Below are 17,241 nucleotides of genomic sequence, written 5' to 3'. Positions count from 1 at the left end.
CACTCCCGCTATGCAAGTGCCAGGTGGACAACAGGGTTTATAAGGGCAGCCCTTGCTTCTGTGAGAGGCTGCCCTCCAGACTACAGTGCAGACAGGAAGTCTATTTAGGGATGGCTAGGGACAAGCAATGAGATTTTCTTCTGGAGTCATAGTGAGGTGTGGTGTATCTCTCTTAAACTATGACACTGAGGGACGGTCAGGGAACAGAGGAGGTGACATGGTGTCCCGATGCTCAACCACGGATCCACACTGTGGGACCAGGGAAGGCCTGTCGTGATAATCCCACCCCACACATGCACTGTACAGATGGGCAGGAGGATATGCAGAGGAGGGAAAGTCAGTTCCCTGACCCAGCCTGCCAGCTGTATTCATCTCTGCAGCACCGCAGCTGGCATCCCACTTCCTTCACAGGGAAGATGAGAAGACTTTACAATTGTGGTCATGTCATCTTCCAGGATTAGCTCTGCATAGCCTTCAGGGTGAGGCCAGTGTCTTTGGCACTGTACAGAAGACACTTGGTGAGTTCGCCCCATTTTCACCTGTTGCTGGCTGGGTGCTCTGTACTTCTGCCATGCTCTGCCCACCATTTAGAATGCCCTGCAGCCTCTTTTCCCTTCCTGTAAGCATGCAGCTGTGGTCTTACCTCTTCTGCCCCTACTGCTCAAGATGCTTCCCTATTTATAGGGGCTGCTCTAGGTCTCAACAAAGTTCTACCAACCTGGACTTAGCCAACTCTATTTACATGAGGCTCCATGAGTGGGCAAGCCTGTTCACTAACTTCCCCCAGAGTCTCCAACACCCATTAGAGTGTTCCAGAGATGGCTGTCCATTACACAGGGGAAAACAGAAAACAAAAACCAAGCAAGTTCCTTAGCCATAGGGTATTGAGAAATACCCAGGGTTCTGTCTCTTAGAGGGCCAGACTCCCTGCCCCTCTAACTAATAGTAGTATTTCTCTGTGTGTGTACACACATGAGTGTCTTTGTGTATGAGTATGTATCCATACATCTTGAATTGGAAAGTTACTTGAAAGATTCCTTGGATGCCTTTGGACCCTTATATTGTCTCTGAATAGAATAAATAATATGCCTCCCAATAATTTCCAGGCATTTTCCAAATATATGTAAATGCATGTGTGATGAATAAAATAGAAATATTCCATTAAGGGCTTGCTGGAAGTTATAATTGCTCTCCTGACTATGTGGATTTTTTTTCATTTATTTTGGACCACAGGGGCATACAGCACAATTGGTCATAGTCTTTGATTTACAGTCCCTTGTCATCATCAGCCCACATACACACAGTCTAACTTTTATAGTCTTTTCTTTAATGGAAGCGTTGTATAGCAGTGACCATAATGAGCTGGCCACCAATCTGGAACAGATATTAGCAGTCATGCACATATTTATCCCAGAGGAAGCACCATCTTGAATGCTGCATTTATCACTCACTCCCTCGCTCTTTTATTTTCTTTTCAGTTTTCCGCATGTAAGATTCTCTGAGCGATGGTGAGCGTGGTTGTGCTTCCCTTAGTCATTCCACATTCTCCTAACTCGTGGACACGAGAGAAGAGACGGCTCCCACTCGGGGACTACAGAAGCAGGTTCCACAGCCCAGCAGGCATCCTAACAGTGCCCGTGTTCACCCCAGGGCCGTGGCTAATGAGGGATGATGTGTCCTCACAGTGGCTGCTAGGCAGCGTCACCAGCGATGTGCTGGATGAATATTTAATGACACAAGGAAGCAGTCACTCGCAGTTATTAGAGAGAAGCACAGGTTAGAAAGCTGTGGCCACAATCACAGTTCGCTTCTGGTGAAAACAAAACAAAATGAAAAAGACCTCAAAACAACAACAAAAACAAATAAATAAGCAAGGTGAGACTCTGTGAATGGTGGGCAGGAGGCACTGGCCAAACTGAGACGAACTCTTATCTGATGAGTCAAAAGGGCTTTTCAACCAAATTTTGTATAAATAGTGCCAGTGCGTTTTGTCAGCAGATGGAAAGAAGCCTTAAAAATGGGGCAGGGAGGGTGGTGTCCAAAAGGATGGCCTTCTCCCCCATCTCAGGTTGGGGGTGGGGCAACTGTCCCACCTTTTCAAGCAGAGGGCAGGGAGAGGCCAGGGTGTCTTTGAACAGCACTGTTTCCTCTGATGACAAAGTGCAGGAAGGGACGGCACTCCTGTCTGCTAGGCATGGCCCATGCTGTCTGTCCCCTCTGCCAAAGTGTTCCTCTTAGATAGACTTAAACCCTAATTCTAATGGATGAAGAAACAGAGATGTAGGCTGAGTGCTATCCCTCCAAATTCTCACATTGTAATCCAAAGTCCCAATAACTAAGACTGTGGTCTTCATTGGGTCTGGGTTCTTTACAGAGGAGATTCAAATATGGATGCAATTTGGCCAGTAGGCACGGTTCTTAAGATGAGTGGCCTTCTAAGAAGGTGGAACAGGCCCTCTCAGAGGGAAAACCCGAGGACAGGAAAGGCCAGAGAGAGGCCTTGGAGTAGCCAACCCAAGCCAACCCTTGGCCATGCCCTTCCAGACTCCAGACTAGGGAGAAGATGAGTTTGAATCCATCAAGTGACCCAAGTCTAGTGCTTTGTCACAGTAGTCTAGGAAACTCATATAGACAGGTGTCTTGCCTAAAGCCCCACAATTGCTGCATGGAGGAGCTGGGACAAGATTGGTCTCATTCTGCACAGCCCCACAGCAGAAGTGCAGGGGGTGGGATTTAACCCCTTTATGTCTGCCTCAGGTTGTGCTTGGATGTCCAGGGCTGGCCAACACTCCTGTTTCCTTGAGCCCTGACAGGTTCTGAGCCATAGGACACCCTCCCCCTCCTAAGTCCTCTTTCCATGCTGTTTCTGTGAACAAGCCCTTTGGAAGTCCAGGGAGGGAGGGTGGGGCCCTCGAAATGTCTCCCTAGAGCTATCAACTCCTCCTTCCGCAGCACTTCCCCTCACTGTGTGAGACAGCTTCTGGAAACCTCAGAGGGTCAGAGCCCAGAGCCTGGCTGCTGTTTCACAGGACCATACTGGGGTGATGCCTGTAGCCACGGCAACCAGAGATGTTTTTACACCTTCTGCTAGTCTTGCCTTTTGGCTGAGTTTGAAAGCAGAAGGGTCATCCCCCTCTCTAGGCTCCTGAACACACCAGTCTAGTCGATTTTTTTTTCAGGTACCCAGGCAGGGACAGTGAGCAAGAGGAGGCTTTCTGGCCAAATTCTTGTCATTGATCAAGAGCCCACAGTTGTAATAGAGAACGATACTGTGCAAAGACCCTAGAGAAGAGACCAAATTGGGCCTTACAGCCAGGGCTCTGTGTGCTATCCAACCGAGCTGCTTTGCTCAAGCTCCAGGGCTCCCCTCAGGTCCCAGGACGAGTGTGGGCTGGGGTGGGGTGGGGGTGGGCAAGCATGCATACCTGAAAAATTCCCAGTTGTGGTCCTGTGGCAGTACTGCTCCAAAAGTGTCCACAGGGGCTGGTCCTGGGGTGCCTGGCCTGGTTGGACCACCTAGGGGAGCAGAAGTGAGGGTTACTGGCCAGGCACCCAGTTATGTCTCTCACTCCTCATGTCTATTACCTTTCCTGCAGAGAGAGAGACAGCTCAGCAGGGAGATGCTCAAGTCCCCTTGGAAAGCAGTGCTCCTGCCTCTCCTGGAGCCCCACAAGGGCTGGGGAAGTGGTCAAGAAAGGGACACCTTTGAGACAGGAGTCTACCCCTTCCCTCAGCCCCAAAAGGTGGATGGGATACGCCAATGTAGTGCCCTGTCCTCTATCACTAAAGCTCCCGGCAAATGCTTCTGGATGGCCTTCTGTGTGGTGACATTAAGTGTCCCAGGCAAGGTATCCTAAGCTTAGAGAAAGGACAGAGGCAGGAAAGGCAGGCTGCAGTCTAGCTTTCCCGGCCCAGATAAATTGGAGAGACATGAAGGTTAATATATGGGAAAGATAGCTAACCAGGCCTTGGAGGGCTTCCTGTAAGAGGAGGAGTTGTGTGATGATGAAAGAATGAGTGGATAAGAGAGAAAGGACCACAGTGCCAGCGCAGACACTCGCTAAGGAGCAGATGACAGTAAAATCTAACCCAAAAGGCTTTCAGGAAAAGCCTGTCTTTCAGGAAAGCCCTCAGAGTAATTGCTGGGCACAGTGGATAAAACAGGTGTGAGCATGTCTGCCGTGGGTGAAGGGCATTTTCTGGAGTTGTGGCATGGAAAAGAACATGATGAAATGGGTTTTGACATGTGAGTAGGAGTTTGCTTAGCTGACAAGGGTCCCTGCCTAAGTGGGGAGCACAGCATCTGCAAAGGCAGAAAAAGTGGGGAAAATGACGTAAGGCTGGATTGGAGCAAAGTCCTCTAAAATCCTAACCCTGCCTACAGCTCCTCCCAAGACCATGCTTCTCTTACCCTGCAATAGCATGCATGTTCTCGCGCGCGCGCGTGTGTGTGTGTCTGCAATAGCATGCATGTGCTCACTAGTGTGTGTGTGCGCGTGTGTGCATGCGTGCTTCTGGGTCCCTCTCAGCCCTGTCACTTTTGATTCTGAGGCTGCAGAAGGCATTGTTCCCTTAGCAGGCAGCTGTCTTTCTCTTGCTTGTCAGGATTTCTTTCCTGGACAGCTGGACCCATTTGCCCCAGGATGTTCCCATAGGCTGAAACCCTCAAACATCACATTTAGTCTATTTTCTGGGCTGAATCTGAAGGGTGAACACTTGGTGTCCCTGTGCTGGCTTAGAGCTGCTGATTAATAACCCCATCACTCAGATGTCGACCTAGTGCCCACGTGGCTTACTGGAAGTTCGCTGGCAGCCTTGGGTGCTCAGGGACGTTTGTGTATGCATGTGCACGCACAAACACACATATTCTGAGGGACATCCTGAGCTGTCAACCTTAAAGCTCTTGCTTTATGCCTCCAGGACGTATAGGGGACAGGGGTTCTGTGCTCATGCTCTGGACACTGCCTGGGGCTCTCTTACACCAGCCTCCTGGATGTCATGAAGTCAGGGCTTGCTCAGTAGAAGGACTGCCCACCAAGTGACTAGGGGAGCTTCCAGGCCAGACCCTCTGCTGCTTAGTCATCTCTTGTCTTCATGGGTACTAGGTTCTTGAAGGCATGACCTCTGCATCCCTTTCTGGGCTCATCCTTCAATACCACATGATGAATATGTGCCCTGTCTTTTCGGGGCTATGGGACACCAGGACTTAGAGCCAAGCCCTAAACCTCTAAACGGAGATGAGTGGGAAGGCAGTAGAGTGGGCAAGGGAGGGATGCACAGCCCCTCCGTTATCCCATTACAGTGTGTGTGTGTGTGTGTGTGTGTGTGTGTGTGTGTGTGTGTGTGTGTGAGAGAGAGAGAGAGAGAGAGAGAGAGAGCGCGAGCAGCTGGCAAGTCCTTCCTGGAGGGGCAGGCTTCCAGGGAATCCCAGACCACCCAGACCAAGGAAGCCCACATCACCTTGTGTGAGATGCCTGAGCCCAGGCTGTACCAGCTGTGGCTGAGCAAAACCCATTGCCAGGGGTGGGCACGGTAGCACTGTGCTCAGTATAGGAGAGCATTGCTCCATCTTGGGCAAAAAGAGCTGGTCAGAGTAGGCTTTGGAATCTTCCCATACTCCGTCTCTGTCTCTGTCTCAGTCTCTAGCTCTCCAAACTCCTCCTTCCATGGGTCCAAAAGTTGGCGTAGCCAAGAATCTTCTTTTACAACCCCACCTACCCACCCAGGATCTGCTTGATTCCATTGGACTTGGTTCAAGCACACGGCACACCCTTTGGGTACCTATTTTGAGCAGAACCACTGGTGGCCGTTGAGACAGGGAAAGGGCAGCATGTGGGTAGTATGAGTGGAGCTTCAGACAGCCCCACATTCAGCCTTCTAGGGGACATTGTTTCTGTACAGCATGGCCTTGACAAAGCTACCCAACCTCTCTGAGGCCAGTCTTCTCATCTCTTCAGTGGACATGGAGCTCCTGAAGACATGACCTCCACCTCCTCACCAGGTTCAGCCTTCAGGAGCGCACAGTGAATGACTGTCCTGTCAAGACATTCAAGGCTCTGGGAAGCATGAACTGAGAGCTGAATCCAAAGGGGAGATGAGTAGGGAAATGTCAGGGTGAACAGTATGAAGAGGAATGACCCCGTGAAGCAAATGAACAAAGGCTCAAGGCAGCCAGCAGAACCTGGTATTGGGGACATTGTTGGGGGATGGGAGGATACTGGTGAGAGGCCAGCAAAACCTGGTTTTAGGCAGCTGTTGGGAGGGTAGGAGGCAGTGGGAGATAGACAGTTTCTTGTGTGATGCTTCCTGTGTGCTGGGCACTGCTCTAAACTGAGACCAGAAGACAGCTCATTTGCTCCCTGCCACAGCTTCTGAGAGCTGTGAATAACCCCACTTCACAGGAGCCAAGGCCACACAGCGGGTAAGAGCCCAGGGCAAGATTCCAGCCCAGGGAACCCAATGAGCTATGGGTATGGCTGACTGGTCTTGTTACACAGAGAAAGGCTGGTCCTAGGTAAACGTGGGGAGGTGAGATTTACAGAGGCCAGTAGGACCCCAGACCACACGTGGCACTCAGAAGGCCCTCGCCAGCCATAGAAGAGCAGAGTGGATGGTGGGGAGAGGTCTGGGGTCACAAGAGGCAGGTGCAGCCAGCAGGTCAGAGGTCCAAGCAGGGAAATGGGAAATTTACATTGTGAATTTGGGATATAGAACAGAGCCTCTGTTTGGCCTTGGTCCCTGGTTCACTAACACGGAGCTCCTGAAACCCTTGCGATCTTCAGAGTGGCAGATGTGTCATTTCTTTCTAATGAGGTGGCTCTCAGAGCTCCTGTAGTCATGACGAGGAGTGTGGAACTTTCAAACACATTCCCAGGTAGAGATGGGTGGGGCTTGTGTGGCCTTGTGAATAAGAGTTCATATATAAACGCTTATCCACCAGGAGTGGGGCCCTCTGACATGATTCAAATATGTGTCCTTGTTGGAAGAAGTGTGTCACTGGTGGGGTGGGCTTTGAGGTTCTCTTGTTCTCAGCCTGTGAATCAGGTGGAGCTCTCAGCTACTGCTCCAGTGCCGTGTGTTCTGCCGTGCACCCTGCCATGATGATAATGGACTAACCCTCTGAAACTGTAAGCCAGCCCCCAATGAAATGCTTTCTTTTATAAGAGTTGCCTTGGTTTATGGTGTCTCTTCATGGCAACAGAACACTGGCTAAGACAGACTGCCTTAGTAACCCCAGTGCTAATGGTCTGTCTTGTCTGTGGAATGTGTTCTCCATGATGCATTGAGAGACTTGTAGTTTGGCTGTGAATCTAGGGACTCCACCCTTCCCCACCTCATCTCACTCAGCACCTTCCTTCAGCTGTGTCCTTTCTCCCTTCTTCCACATCAACTGGTATCTGGACCAGATGTTTTCTTGAGATCTTTCTTAGCCCTTCTAATCCAGTACTGGACTCCAAGAAGGGTCATGGGGTCTGGGTTCCCCACAGGCTGAAACCTGAGAGTCTGGGAATATGCAACTGTTCCCTGAGAGGTCCAGCTAAGCCCTCATTGAGGTGTCTATGCCACTTCTATAGAGGCAGTGTCAGGAAAGAATGGAATTGCAGAAGTCCAGATGGACTATGGGGAACTGGAGACCTGTGTGATGTGCAGAGAACAGCTTTTGTTTTCTTTGGCCATCACCCTCTCTTCTGACTGGCCAGCTTTGGCTTCTACAATACCCTTGGATAGCCTGGGACCAGAGAGCTGCCCTCATCCTCACCCCTACCACAGGAGTCACATAGCAGGTCAGGGTACACATCTGTGTCCAAAGTTCCTGACCATGGCTTGATACATAGTAAGTGCTCAACAAATGTTTGCTGGCTGACTGATTGGATGGATGGATGGATGGATGGATGAAGAGCCTTGTTACCCTGGTTAAGTAAGGTCAATGCTACCCCCACCCAGTTCTTGGAACTCCAGCTCTGAACTTCTGCTGTTCCTCAGATTGCCTTTGCTTTGATGTTTCCTAAGAGGTTAGCCAGTGTGGGGCTCATTTCCTGTCTTTAGCCCTTAGAATGTTCCCTTATTGAGGAAGGCAGAAGAAGCCCTGGCAGGGAAGGAGACAGAGGCCAGAGCCAAGGCTCCAGCTGTTCTTCCTTTCCCTGGGCCCTATTCAAGCAGGGCTTGTGCCCTAGGGCCCAGTCAGGCACCTAGGTGCCACCTCACAGGAGCCAGGGGGTCTGGCTGGATCTACTCCTCTTCCTGGGTCTGGTGACAAGTTCCCTCTAAATTTAGGCCTCTGCCTAAGCCTGGCAGATTTACGGACCTTGAGTCTTCGGCTGGACCAGGAATCAGCCCCTCCCTACCTCTTCCCTCTGCTGTCCAAGGTCAGGAAAGGAACCAGGGAGGGAGAGCTCCTCCCACTGTCTGCCCCATTCAGTGTGTCAGTTTACCTCTGCTCAGGGAAGAGAAGAAGGAGGGTAGGAGGGGACAGGGAAGGGCAGAGTGGGGAGGGAGAGGGAGGGAAGGGGAGAATAGGAAGCAGGAGAGAAGGCAGGGTAGGGGACAAATGATAGAGATGTGAGGACAGAGAGGAAGAGAAAGAGGAGATGTGGGAGGAGAACGGGAAGGGGGTCCCATTGGATTCAGGAGTGGGGACCGTAATGGAGCCATTCTTCCTGAGGATGACTACCGGACTGGATAGGCCACTGCTTCCTAGAGCAGCAACCTTAATGGGGGGGGGGCAGCAACCTTAATGGGAGACTCTCAATGCTCAACTTTAACTTATAGGATGTAGTACCTCAAATGAGGACCCCAAGACATTAGAGGCCACTGGTATGCTTCTCACCCCTGCAGTTCTGCTCCAGTGGGCTCTTTGGTGAGTCCTTCTTCCTAAGATGCCTTGATGCCTCCTTTCAAGTCCCAAATCTACCTCGCTAGGCCCTGAGGAGAAGGGTGTCCTGACCTCCTTACTCTGTTCTTTTCTCTGAGAGCTGGTGAGATTTTATTTTTTTTCTTCCATCCTGTATTTCTTTCCCACCTGGGCCCCAGACCAGAAGTTGTGGTTGGAGGGAGGAGTTCCTTGACTCTGTGTGGAGGGAGCTGGCCAGCAGGAGTCCCTAGCACAGATCACTTGGTCTAAAAGCGTTCTCCGTATTAATCAACTCATCTAATGTCCACTAGGCCCAGTGATAGTCACCCTTCTGACAGACAGCAACTGTCTGAATGTCCTAAAATTAGTCTGACATTAAATTCAAGTTTTTTTTGTTTTTGTTTATTATTATTATTACTATTATTATTATCATTATTATTTGGTTTTTCAAGACAGGGTTTCTCTGTGTAGCCCTGGCTGTCCTGGAACTCACTTTGTAGACCAGTCTGGCTTCGAACTCAGAAATCTACCTGCTTCTGCCTCCTGAGTGCTGGGATTAAAGGTGTGCACCAGCACGCCCAGCTTAAAATCAAGGTTTTTTTTTTTTTGTTAAGATAAATGTTTTTTTAGATGACCTTGCCCTTCACCAGAGCAGTGACCATGAGCCCTGATCTCCCCTCTCCTCCTCAGCTCACAGATGGAGATAAGAGGGCCTAAGGTCTGGGTTCCCTGTGTTGTCTTGAAGCTTCAAGCAGGGAATCACGTAACACCTAGCTGGAGCCCTACATGCTATGCCCAGGCCAGCTGCCCAGAAAACCAAAGTCAGGATGCAGAGCAGGCCATCCCCCTGATTCTGTAGATCTAAGATGCCATCTTCAGAAGTTAGAATTCTGAATAGTCCTACTAAACAAACTCGTGCCAATCAGATGAAGTAAAATAGGAGGTCGCTGAGCCATGCCGTCATTCTAGAGCAGCAATTCAGGACATCTGAGTTCTGCGGAACTCAGTAGGCAGCGTCCTGTAGACAAATTACTTCAGAAAAAAAAAAAGAAATACTTAAACACTGGCAAAATGGCAAAGCCAAAGAGACTAAATTAGCTGATTAGGTTAGAAAACACTCCAAATGGAGTTAAATTTTTGGTGGGCAGGCATTAGATGACAGAGCTTCTGGGAAATGGCCCTGGGTATACTGCACTCTTGGCAAGGGACAGTGTGTGTGTGTATGTGTGTGGTAATGGAGAAGGGTGGTATTAAAGGCCAGGACTCAATTTTGAGAGAGGATGGAGTGGGTTATGTAAAGTCCAGTTTTCTACAGCTATTTGAAGGCAGCCAGACTTCTCGGTGTCTCCTCCCTTTGCTGGGCCGGCCTTCTCTGGATGAAAACCAGCAGAAGTTTTCTAGAGAAAACCTCTGTAGGAGGTTGTCTTGAGACCTCAAGAGTAAGCTTCCCCATCCCAGGGAGAGAGGCTGGGAGAGCCTGGGCTCCTGAAGCCCTCCCAGAGGTGCAGCTGACTGGAGGGAAGGCAGGTGGAGTGTTTTCATTTGCCATGCTTGCTTGCAGGGCTGCAAGTGTTTCAGACTTGGCAGTTTCCCAAGAATTTGGAATATTTAGGTGGACGGCACTGGCTGAAGTGAAGAGAACAACCCACAATGCCAAAATGTGAAATCCAAAATGGAAGTTTTACTTAAAAAGTTAGGAGTCATGGACCATGTCACCTAGTGTGCTCACCCTGTCTAGACCACTCCTCTGGGGAACCAGGGCACGCTCTGGCATGCAGGATACACCGTTTCTCTGCGGCCTCCAGAGGCCCTGGAAGATAAGCTGCAAGTCCGAGTTCAAAGACTGGCTACACGCTCCAGGCTCTGGAGGAGGAATATTCTCCTATCCTGTCCTCTCTCCTGGAAACCAGCCTCAGCCCTACTCCAGTTTAGAGTTCTCCTCGTGTGCCCAGGGTGCAGATCTTTTTCAGAGGCAAGGCCCCTCGGCCTTCACACACACACACACACACACACACACACACACACACACACACACACACCTATTGATCTGCCTCCTCCCACCAGAATCCTCCACTTCCTGCTGGGGTCTCTCACACCTCTTTATCTCTTTCTCTGGACCCAATTTATACCGGTTACAAGCATAGCTATTTCTTTGCTTCTCTTCCTGACAGGGCCCTTTCTGCCTGGGAACCCACCAGGCAGACGCCCAGGGTGGGCTTGCACGACCGTGTCCTTCCTCCCTTTGGAGCCACAATGCTCCTGCTGCTTTTCCTCCACACTGCTGCCTGGCTCTCGAGTTCCCACTTCCCTGGGGGCTGAAATCTCAGAATAGTTGGCCAAGCACCCAGAAACCAATCCTATTACCAAGAGGACCCAGGGAGAAGAAGGTTGAGCTTGGGAGGGGGGGGCATCAGAAAGACCAAGGTGTATTTACTCTCCAGCTGCTGATACGTTGAGGTGACTTTGGGCAAGGTACTCATTTCTCTCTCAGGCTGGGGACCTTAGAGAAGGCACAGATGGGCCTGGGCTGGCCCTGAAGGGTGTTGAGACTCATGGCCCATGCTTCAGTCTGGTACCCACCTCCTGGCCCTAGCCAGGCCTCCGGCAGGACAGGGCCCTCATGTCCTCGCCCCTGGCACCCATGCAAGCACCGTGCCTTAAGGCTTGACATGTGTCATCCCAGTTCTTCTCCAGGATGACCCTGTTGAGGGAGTATCTTTCTTTTCCTGATAAGGTAACTGAGGCTGGGTAAGTTTGAGGAGCCTGTCCAAGCTGGCAAAAGCCATTGTGCCTCAGATAGCAGACGTTCACTGCGTGTCTGGAATGACTGTCTAATGGATCAGTCCTAGCACATCTGGGGACACTGAAGTTTAAGATGCTATCCCTGAAGTTACTCCAGGGCTCTGTCTCTTGGGATGATTTGAAGGTAGTTTTTTTTTTTTTTTTCCATGAGAAGTATAGTCTTAGGAAGGTAACCTTGCTCTCTGGGCCTCAGTTTCCCTACATGTAAAATGAAAAGACACTTGGCAGTTGATTGCTTCCACACCCTCTTCCTCTCCTCTCCTCTCCTCTCCTCTCCTCTCCTCTCCTCTCCTCTCCTCTCCTCTCCTCTCCTCTCCTCTCCTCTCCTCTCCTCTCCTCTCCTCTCCTCTCCTCTCCTCTCCTCTCCTCTCCTCTCCTCTCCTCTCCTCTCCTCTCCTCTCCTCTCCTCTCCTCTCCTCTCCTCTCCTCTCCTCTCCTCTCCTCTCCTCTCCTCTCCTCTCCTCTCCTCTCCTCTCCTCTCCTCTCCTCTCCTCTCCTCTCTCTCTCTCTCTCTCTCTCTCTCTCTCTCTCTCTCTCTCTCTCTCTCCACCATCCTCCATACTAACTCCTCAGAGGTACTGCTTCTGGGTTAGGACCAGTAGAGGCAGGTTTTCTCCTGGCCCTCTCTGGTCATGGCTCATTTGATACTGGGGTTTCGTAGAGGTGGAGACAGGCAGTAGTGGGTGAGGGGAGTGCTCTCTGTTGGAAAGGGTAGAGAAGAGAGCTGTGGGGGAAGGAGCTGCGGGGTAGGCTTGACAGAAGAGCATATCTAGAGAATTGTTAGGCTATTGCTAACCATACAGGACAGTCTCACCCAGGATGGTGTCACCTCAGAGCCCCATGCTCAGCCTCCCAGGCCTTCCTTTCTCATCTTGACTGATGTTAGTATCCTTGCTTCTTTTTCTGTCCCATCTAGGTATGAGACTCTGTCTCCTTTTCAGAGACATAGACCCCGAGTGCTACCCAGCCACCAAGTCATGAGACTCCCCTCCTTCCCTCTGTCACAGCCCCAGCACAGCCACTTACCTGGAGCACTGGAAGCAGGGAAAACAGGCAGAGGAGGAGCTGTGCACTGGGAAGAGAGCCTGGGGTCCCCATGGGACAGCAGATCCTGCCGCTCGCTTGCTCCAGGGATGGGGACCAGAAGTGGCTGCTTCCGAAGGAGGTCTGTCCGGCCTCTCCCTTAGGCCTGTCCTACCCTGCCCGACCTACCCGTCAAGGTAAAGCCCTGGGCACCAGGGCATTCTTCACCCGCCTCGCCCAGGGTAGCAGTGACACCGCCCCATGGTTATTTATAGCTGGCTCTGGGCAGCAACTTCTGCAGGCGGCCAGGGGACAAACTCCAGTTCCCAGAGCAGGGCTTAGTGTGTATGGTCTTCCCACCAGCATTGCTGGGGCTGGAGCTCCTCAGAGCCAGGAGGGCCCGAGGATTCATGGGGGTTGGCTGAGACTACTGGGACCAGGACTCCCCACTTGTTTGAGCAGTCCCAGTTACCCAAGTTACTCTTCAAACTGGCCCACAAGCCTAGAAGAACGTGGAAATCTGCATGTTGGTGTAGCTCACATGGGGAGGCCTGGACAGTGGGGGATGTGGGTGTGATCTTGCACAACTCCTCTGTATGTTTGAAATTATGTCAAAACAACAACAACACAAACCAAAACAGTAAGAGCGCGTGGGGGAGGGGAACTCCAAGGGATTTGGACTCCAGTGCTGGGATGCAGATCCTGAGACCCAGAACCAGGTGGGGCTGCGCATCCCTGCCCTGAATGGTGACAGGTGCAGGGCTTGGGAGCACACAGGCTTTGCTCCTGACAAGTAGACCTATTGTGCAGGGGTTAAAAGCTTAAGCAGTGGTTGTCCCCTGGCTTTGAGGGGAAGGCATTCTAGGAATGTGATTAAGAGGTACAGGCTTTTCCTGGAGATACAGCCATGCAGTAGAGGCAATGGAGAACTCAGAAACTCTCTTTCCTTTGTTCATTCTGCCTAAAATAATGACTGGCTTTCTCCTTGGGTAACTCTCTTCCCTGATCCTGCTGCCCCCTTCTCTCTCTCTCTCTCTCTCTCTCTCTCTCTCTCTCTCTCTCTCTCTCTCTCTCTCTCTCTCTCCAATCTCAGAGCCTCAGTGGGACCTGCCAAGGCTCACCAATAGGAACTGTTCTCTGATTTTCTCTGCCTGGATGAGTGTGGCCTTCCCCTCCTGTCTCCTCTTCACTTTCCCCTCCTTTTTGGCACAGAACTTGGCTCCATGGTTGGTGTGGTGCGAATAGGCTTGGCCCCCATAGATTCATGAGTTTTGGCCTATGGGGAGTGGCACTGTTAGGAAGTGTGACTTTGTTAGAGGAAATGTATATCACTGTGGAGGAGGGATTTTGAGGTCTAAAATGCTCAAGCTACACCCAGTGTGAAACAAATCCAGCCGCCTCCCTGGCTACCTTCAGATCAAGTTGTAGAACTCTCAGCTTCTCCAGCACCACGTCTGCCTGCACCCTGCTGTGCTTCCCACTAGGATGATAATGAGCTAAGTCTCTGAAACTGTAAGCCAGCCCCAATTCAATGTTTTCCTTTATGAGAGTTGCCTTGGTCATGGTATCTCTTCACAGCCGTAAACCCCTAGCTAAGACACTTAGTACAAGGGAAATCTTCAAGGGAAACTCTGAGGAACAATGGCCCAGACTTCCTGTTCATTTTGGAGATGACAGGGGTTAGGGAGGGAACTTCTTTCCCAAGTCCTAGGCAGGAACTGACGTTACTGGACTCAGGCAAATGTCCTGATCAGAGGGGGCTCTTGCAGGAGGAAAGGGCTCAACAGTATTTGGAATTGTAGGCTTGGAGAGAGTTGACTGGACCAGCCAGAGTAGGGTGTGCAGCTTTGTTGAGTCCTCTTTGTGGAACACGCCTGGTGCCTGTCTCACAGTGGATGCCAAGGTCAAAGAGGACATCTTCAGGACAACCACCACAGTCTCCAAGGGAGGGGAAGAGGAACGGAAGGGGAGGGAAGGGGAAAGGAGGGGAGTGGTGGGTAGAGAAAAGGTGAGCGAGAAAAGAAAAGAGATGAAGGGAGGGGATTGTAGGAGTTCTGGGCAGTTCTTGTGGTGAGCTTGGGACTTTCTGGGACAGGTGTTGCAGGCACCCTTTGAAGGGCTTAGGAGAATGGAAAAGGGAAGACCTCCAGTGAGTTGGAGGATTCAAGGTGAGCAGTAGGCAGGAGCTGGGCCAGGACAGGATGGGTAGAGCATAGCTAGAGTCCAGCTGAGGTAAGGACGGTGTGGCCCAGAGAGTGAAAGACAGGCTGATGTTGATACTCACCATACTTTCCATCCTGGCAGGTTTGCCTGGGTTGCCTGACCACCATGACACAATGCCACATTTAGGGTGGTTCTGAGGGCTGGGGAATCTGAGGTGTGCTTGCAGTTGCTGTCAGTCTCAGTGGAGGAATTCTTGATTTGTAGATGGCGGCCTTCCTGTGTCTTCTCATGGTCTGCTCTTCTTCTAAGAGAAAGAGTCTTTCTTGGGGCCACATTTGCACAGCTTCAACTAACCTGAAAACCTGCCAAAGGTTTCAAAACCGTTTGGAGTAGGGCCAATCGTGAATGTGGGGGAGGGGCATACACACTTAGTCCTTAGAAGTGCTGCTGTCTTGGCTTTCCTGCATTTCCAAACACATGTCCACATCCAACCTGGAGTCCTATTTGAAGAACTGCATTCAAAAAACTAGATTTCCTTTTCATTAAAACCAGATCGAATGCCCAAGTATCCAGGAGTTAGTTTTCCCTTCAGGGACAGCCCTAGCATCACTGACTGACAAGAGTCCCTTTGTCTGGAGGTATCATTGATTCTCCAGAGCTCCCTAAGGGATCAGGCTGCAGCTTTGCCTGTGGTTTTTCTGTTGGCTGTCCTGCATCATCTCCCCCCCCTCTCTCTCTTCTCATCTTTTTGAGGTTATAATAAATACAATTACATCATTTCTCCTTTCTCCGTCCTCCCTCCAAACCCTACCGTATACCTCATCTTGCTCTCCTTCAGAATCACAGCCTCTTTCCCATTAATTGTATACATATATATATCCTTAAATATGTAAGCATAACCTGTATAATATTATTTTTAACTGTTTATTGATTTTTTTGTGAATTTCACATCATGTACTCCAGCACTGCTCTTCTCCCTGTCCTCTCATATCTGCCCTTCATTCTTGTACCCCCCCCCAAATAACACACACACACACATACACACACCAAAGCAGAGAAGATATCTCATAGAAACTGTAGTATGTCACAGTGTATATCTGTCTGTCTGTCCACACATCCCCACTTGCAGATGTTCATTGTAATGAGTCATTGGTCTGGATTGAGATCTCTGGCTTCTATGACACCATCAATATTAGACCCTCACCAGGACTCCTCCGGGTTATCCTGTTGTTGTCCTGTGTCATACAGATCCTGAAGCTTTGATTCAGCAAAATTTGTGGGCCCTTTCTGGAGTCCCAAAGGTCCACAGATGATGTAGATTTGGAGTGGGCCAATTCAGAGTCCTGGATCTGGGCCTGCGTAGCGGCTGAGCTGGTCAGCATGTCAGCGCTCCTCTATCAACACCACCCGGGTAAGCTCTCCAGCACTGCTCTGGCTAGGTGACCCAATGACACCATCAACTTAAGGCAGGGTCAGATCTCCTGCTCTCACACCCTTGGGGCTAGCTTTCTGAGTACTGAAGGTGTGGGAGGGGATGGGGGAAGCATCTCCCCCACACCCATGCCACCTCACAACAGCCCAGTGGCAGGGCCTTCTCTCAGCACTCCACCCTTGAGCTCACCAGCACCCCTGCCACCATCAGCTCTGCACCTGTGCCACTCCATTGACAGACAGATGGCAATGTCAGTTGACCCACCCTCACGTCCTTGGGGCTGGCTCACCTATACCCTCAACAGCAGAGCCAGCTCCACGGCTGTGCCCGCGTGAGGCTCGGGGCCCACTCTCCCAATGCTGCTGCTAGTGAGAAATGGGGCTGGCCAGCTCTGCAGAGCACTGCAGCTAGTGAGAGGCAGGATCAGCTCTGGACATCCATCAGCTGCCGGACCAAGGATGTTCCCATGTTCTCTAGTGGTAAGATTAACACTGACCCTTCCCACTGTGTAGCCATGGACCCAGATATGGCCCTCAGTGACAACTTGGGCTGGGACCTCACCATGCCTCCAGGTATCAGGGCTGGCCACTCACAGCAGACTACTCTCTACCCTCGAGTCTCCAGTTCCATCTCTCTTCACATGCTCAGGCTGCTCCATTTCTCTTTCTCTACACTACAGATACACTGTGTATTTGATGTGCAGTTGGTTTTTGGAGGGTCATGGCCATTATGAATTCTAAGGGTGTCCCACCTCCCAAGAACCCACGCTCCTCTTTGGGAATGCATATTCTTTTCCAGCCATGTCGTCTGATCAGCAGAGGGCTTGCGGTGGTCCTCTAAGTGCACTGATGGCTGGGATCAATGAGATGGCTTTACTCCACCATCCACAGTGGGTGAGTAGGCAGATGGACAGCTGATCTGAACTAACCTGATGAGGCCCTACCTTGGGTCTCCAAAGAGAATGCATTCC

At 50.9% G+C, this 17,241-nt stretch overlaps 1 protein-coding gene across 2 annotated transcripts in view; it reads right to left on the bottom strand.

Moving 5' to 3' along the window:
- Crhr2 (corticotropin releasing hormone receptor 2) overlaps window positions 1-12,896 on the bottom strand; it is a 43,220-nt gene extending 30,324 nt beyond the window's left edge. For both annotated transcript variants that reach the window (XM_021164561.3, XM_021164562.2), the window contains exons 1-2: window positions 12,680-12,896; window positions 3,426-3,516 (exon numbers count right to left, since the gene is read on the bottom strand). In XM_021164561.3, coding sequence (XP_021020220.1) covers window positions 3,426-3,516; window positions 12,680-12,751 — 163 coding nt within the window. In that variant the 5' untranslated portion in view covers window positions 12,752-12,896. The remainder of the gene's footprint in view (window positions 1-3,425; window positions 3,517-12,679) is intronic.
- Between the last annotated feature and the right edge of the window lie 4,345 nt (window positions 12,897-17,241).

The sequence above is a fragment of the Mus caroli genome, unplaced genomic scaffold (genome assembly GCF_978045245.1).
Source record: "Mus caroli unplaced genomic scaffold, Mus_caroli_1 scaffold_7, whole genome shotgun sequence".
Taxonomy (NCBI): domain Eukaryota; kingdom Metazoa; phylum Chordata; class Mammalia; order Rodentia; family Muridae; genus Mus; species Mus caroli.
The sequence above is the reverse complement of the archived record's forward strand: the minus strand, read 5'-3'. Positions and strand labels throughout refer to the sequence as shown.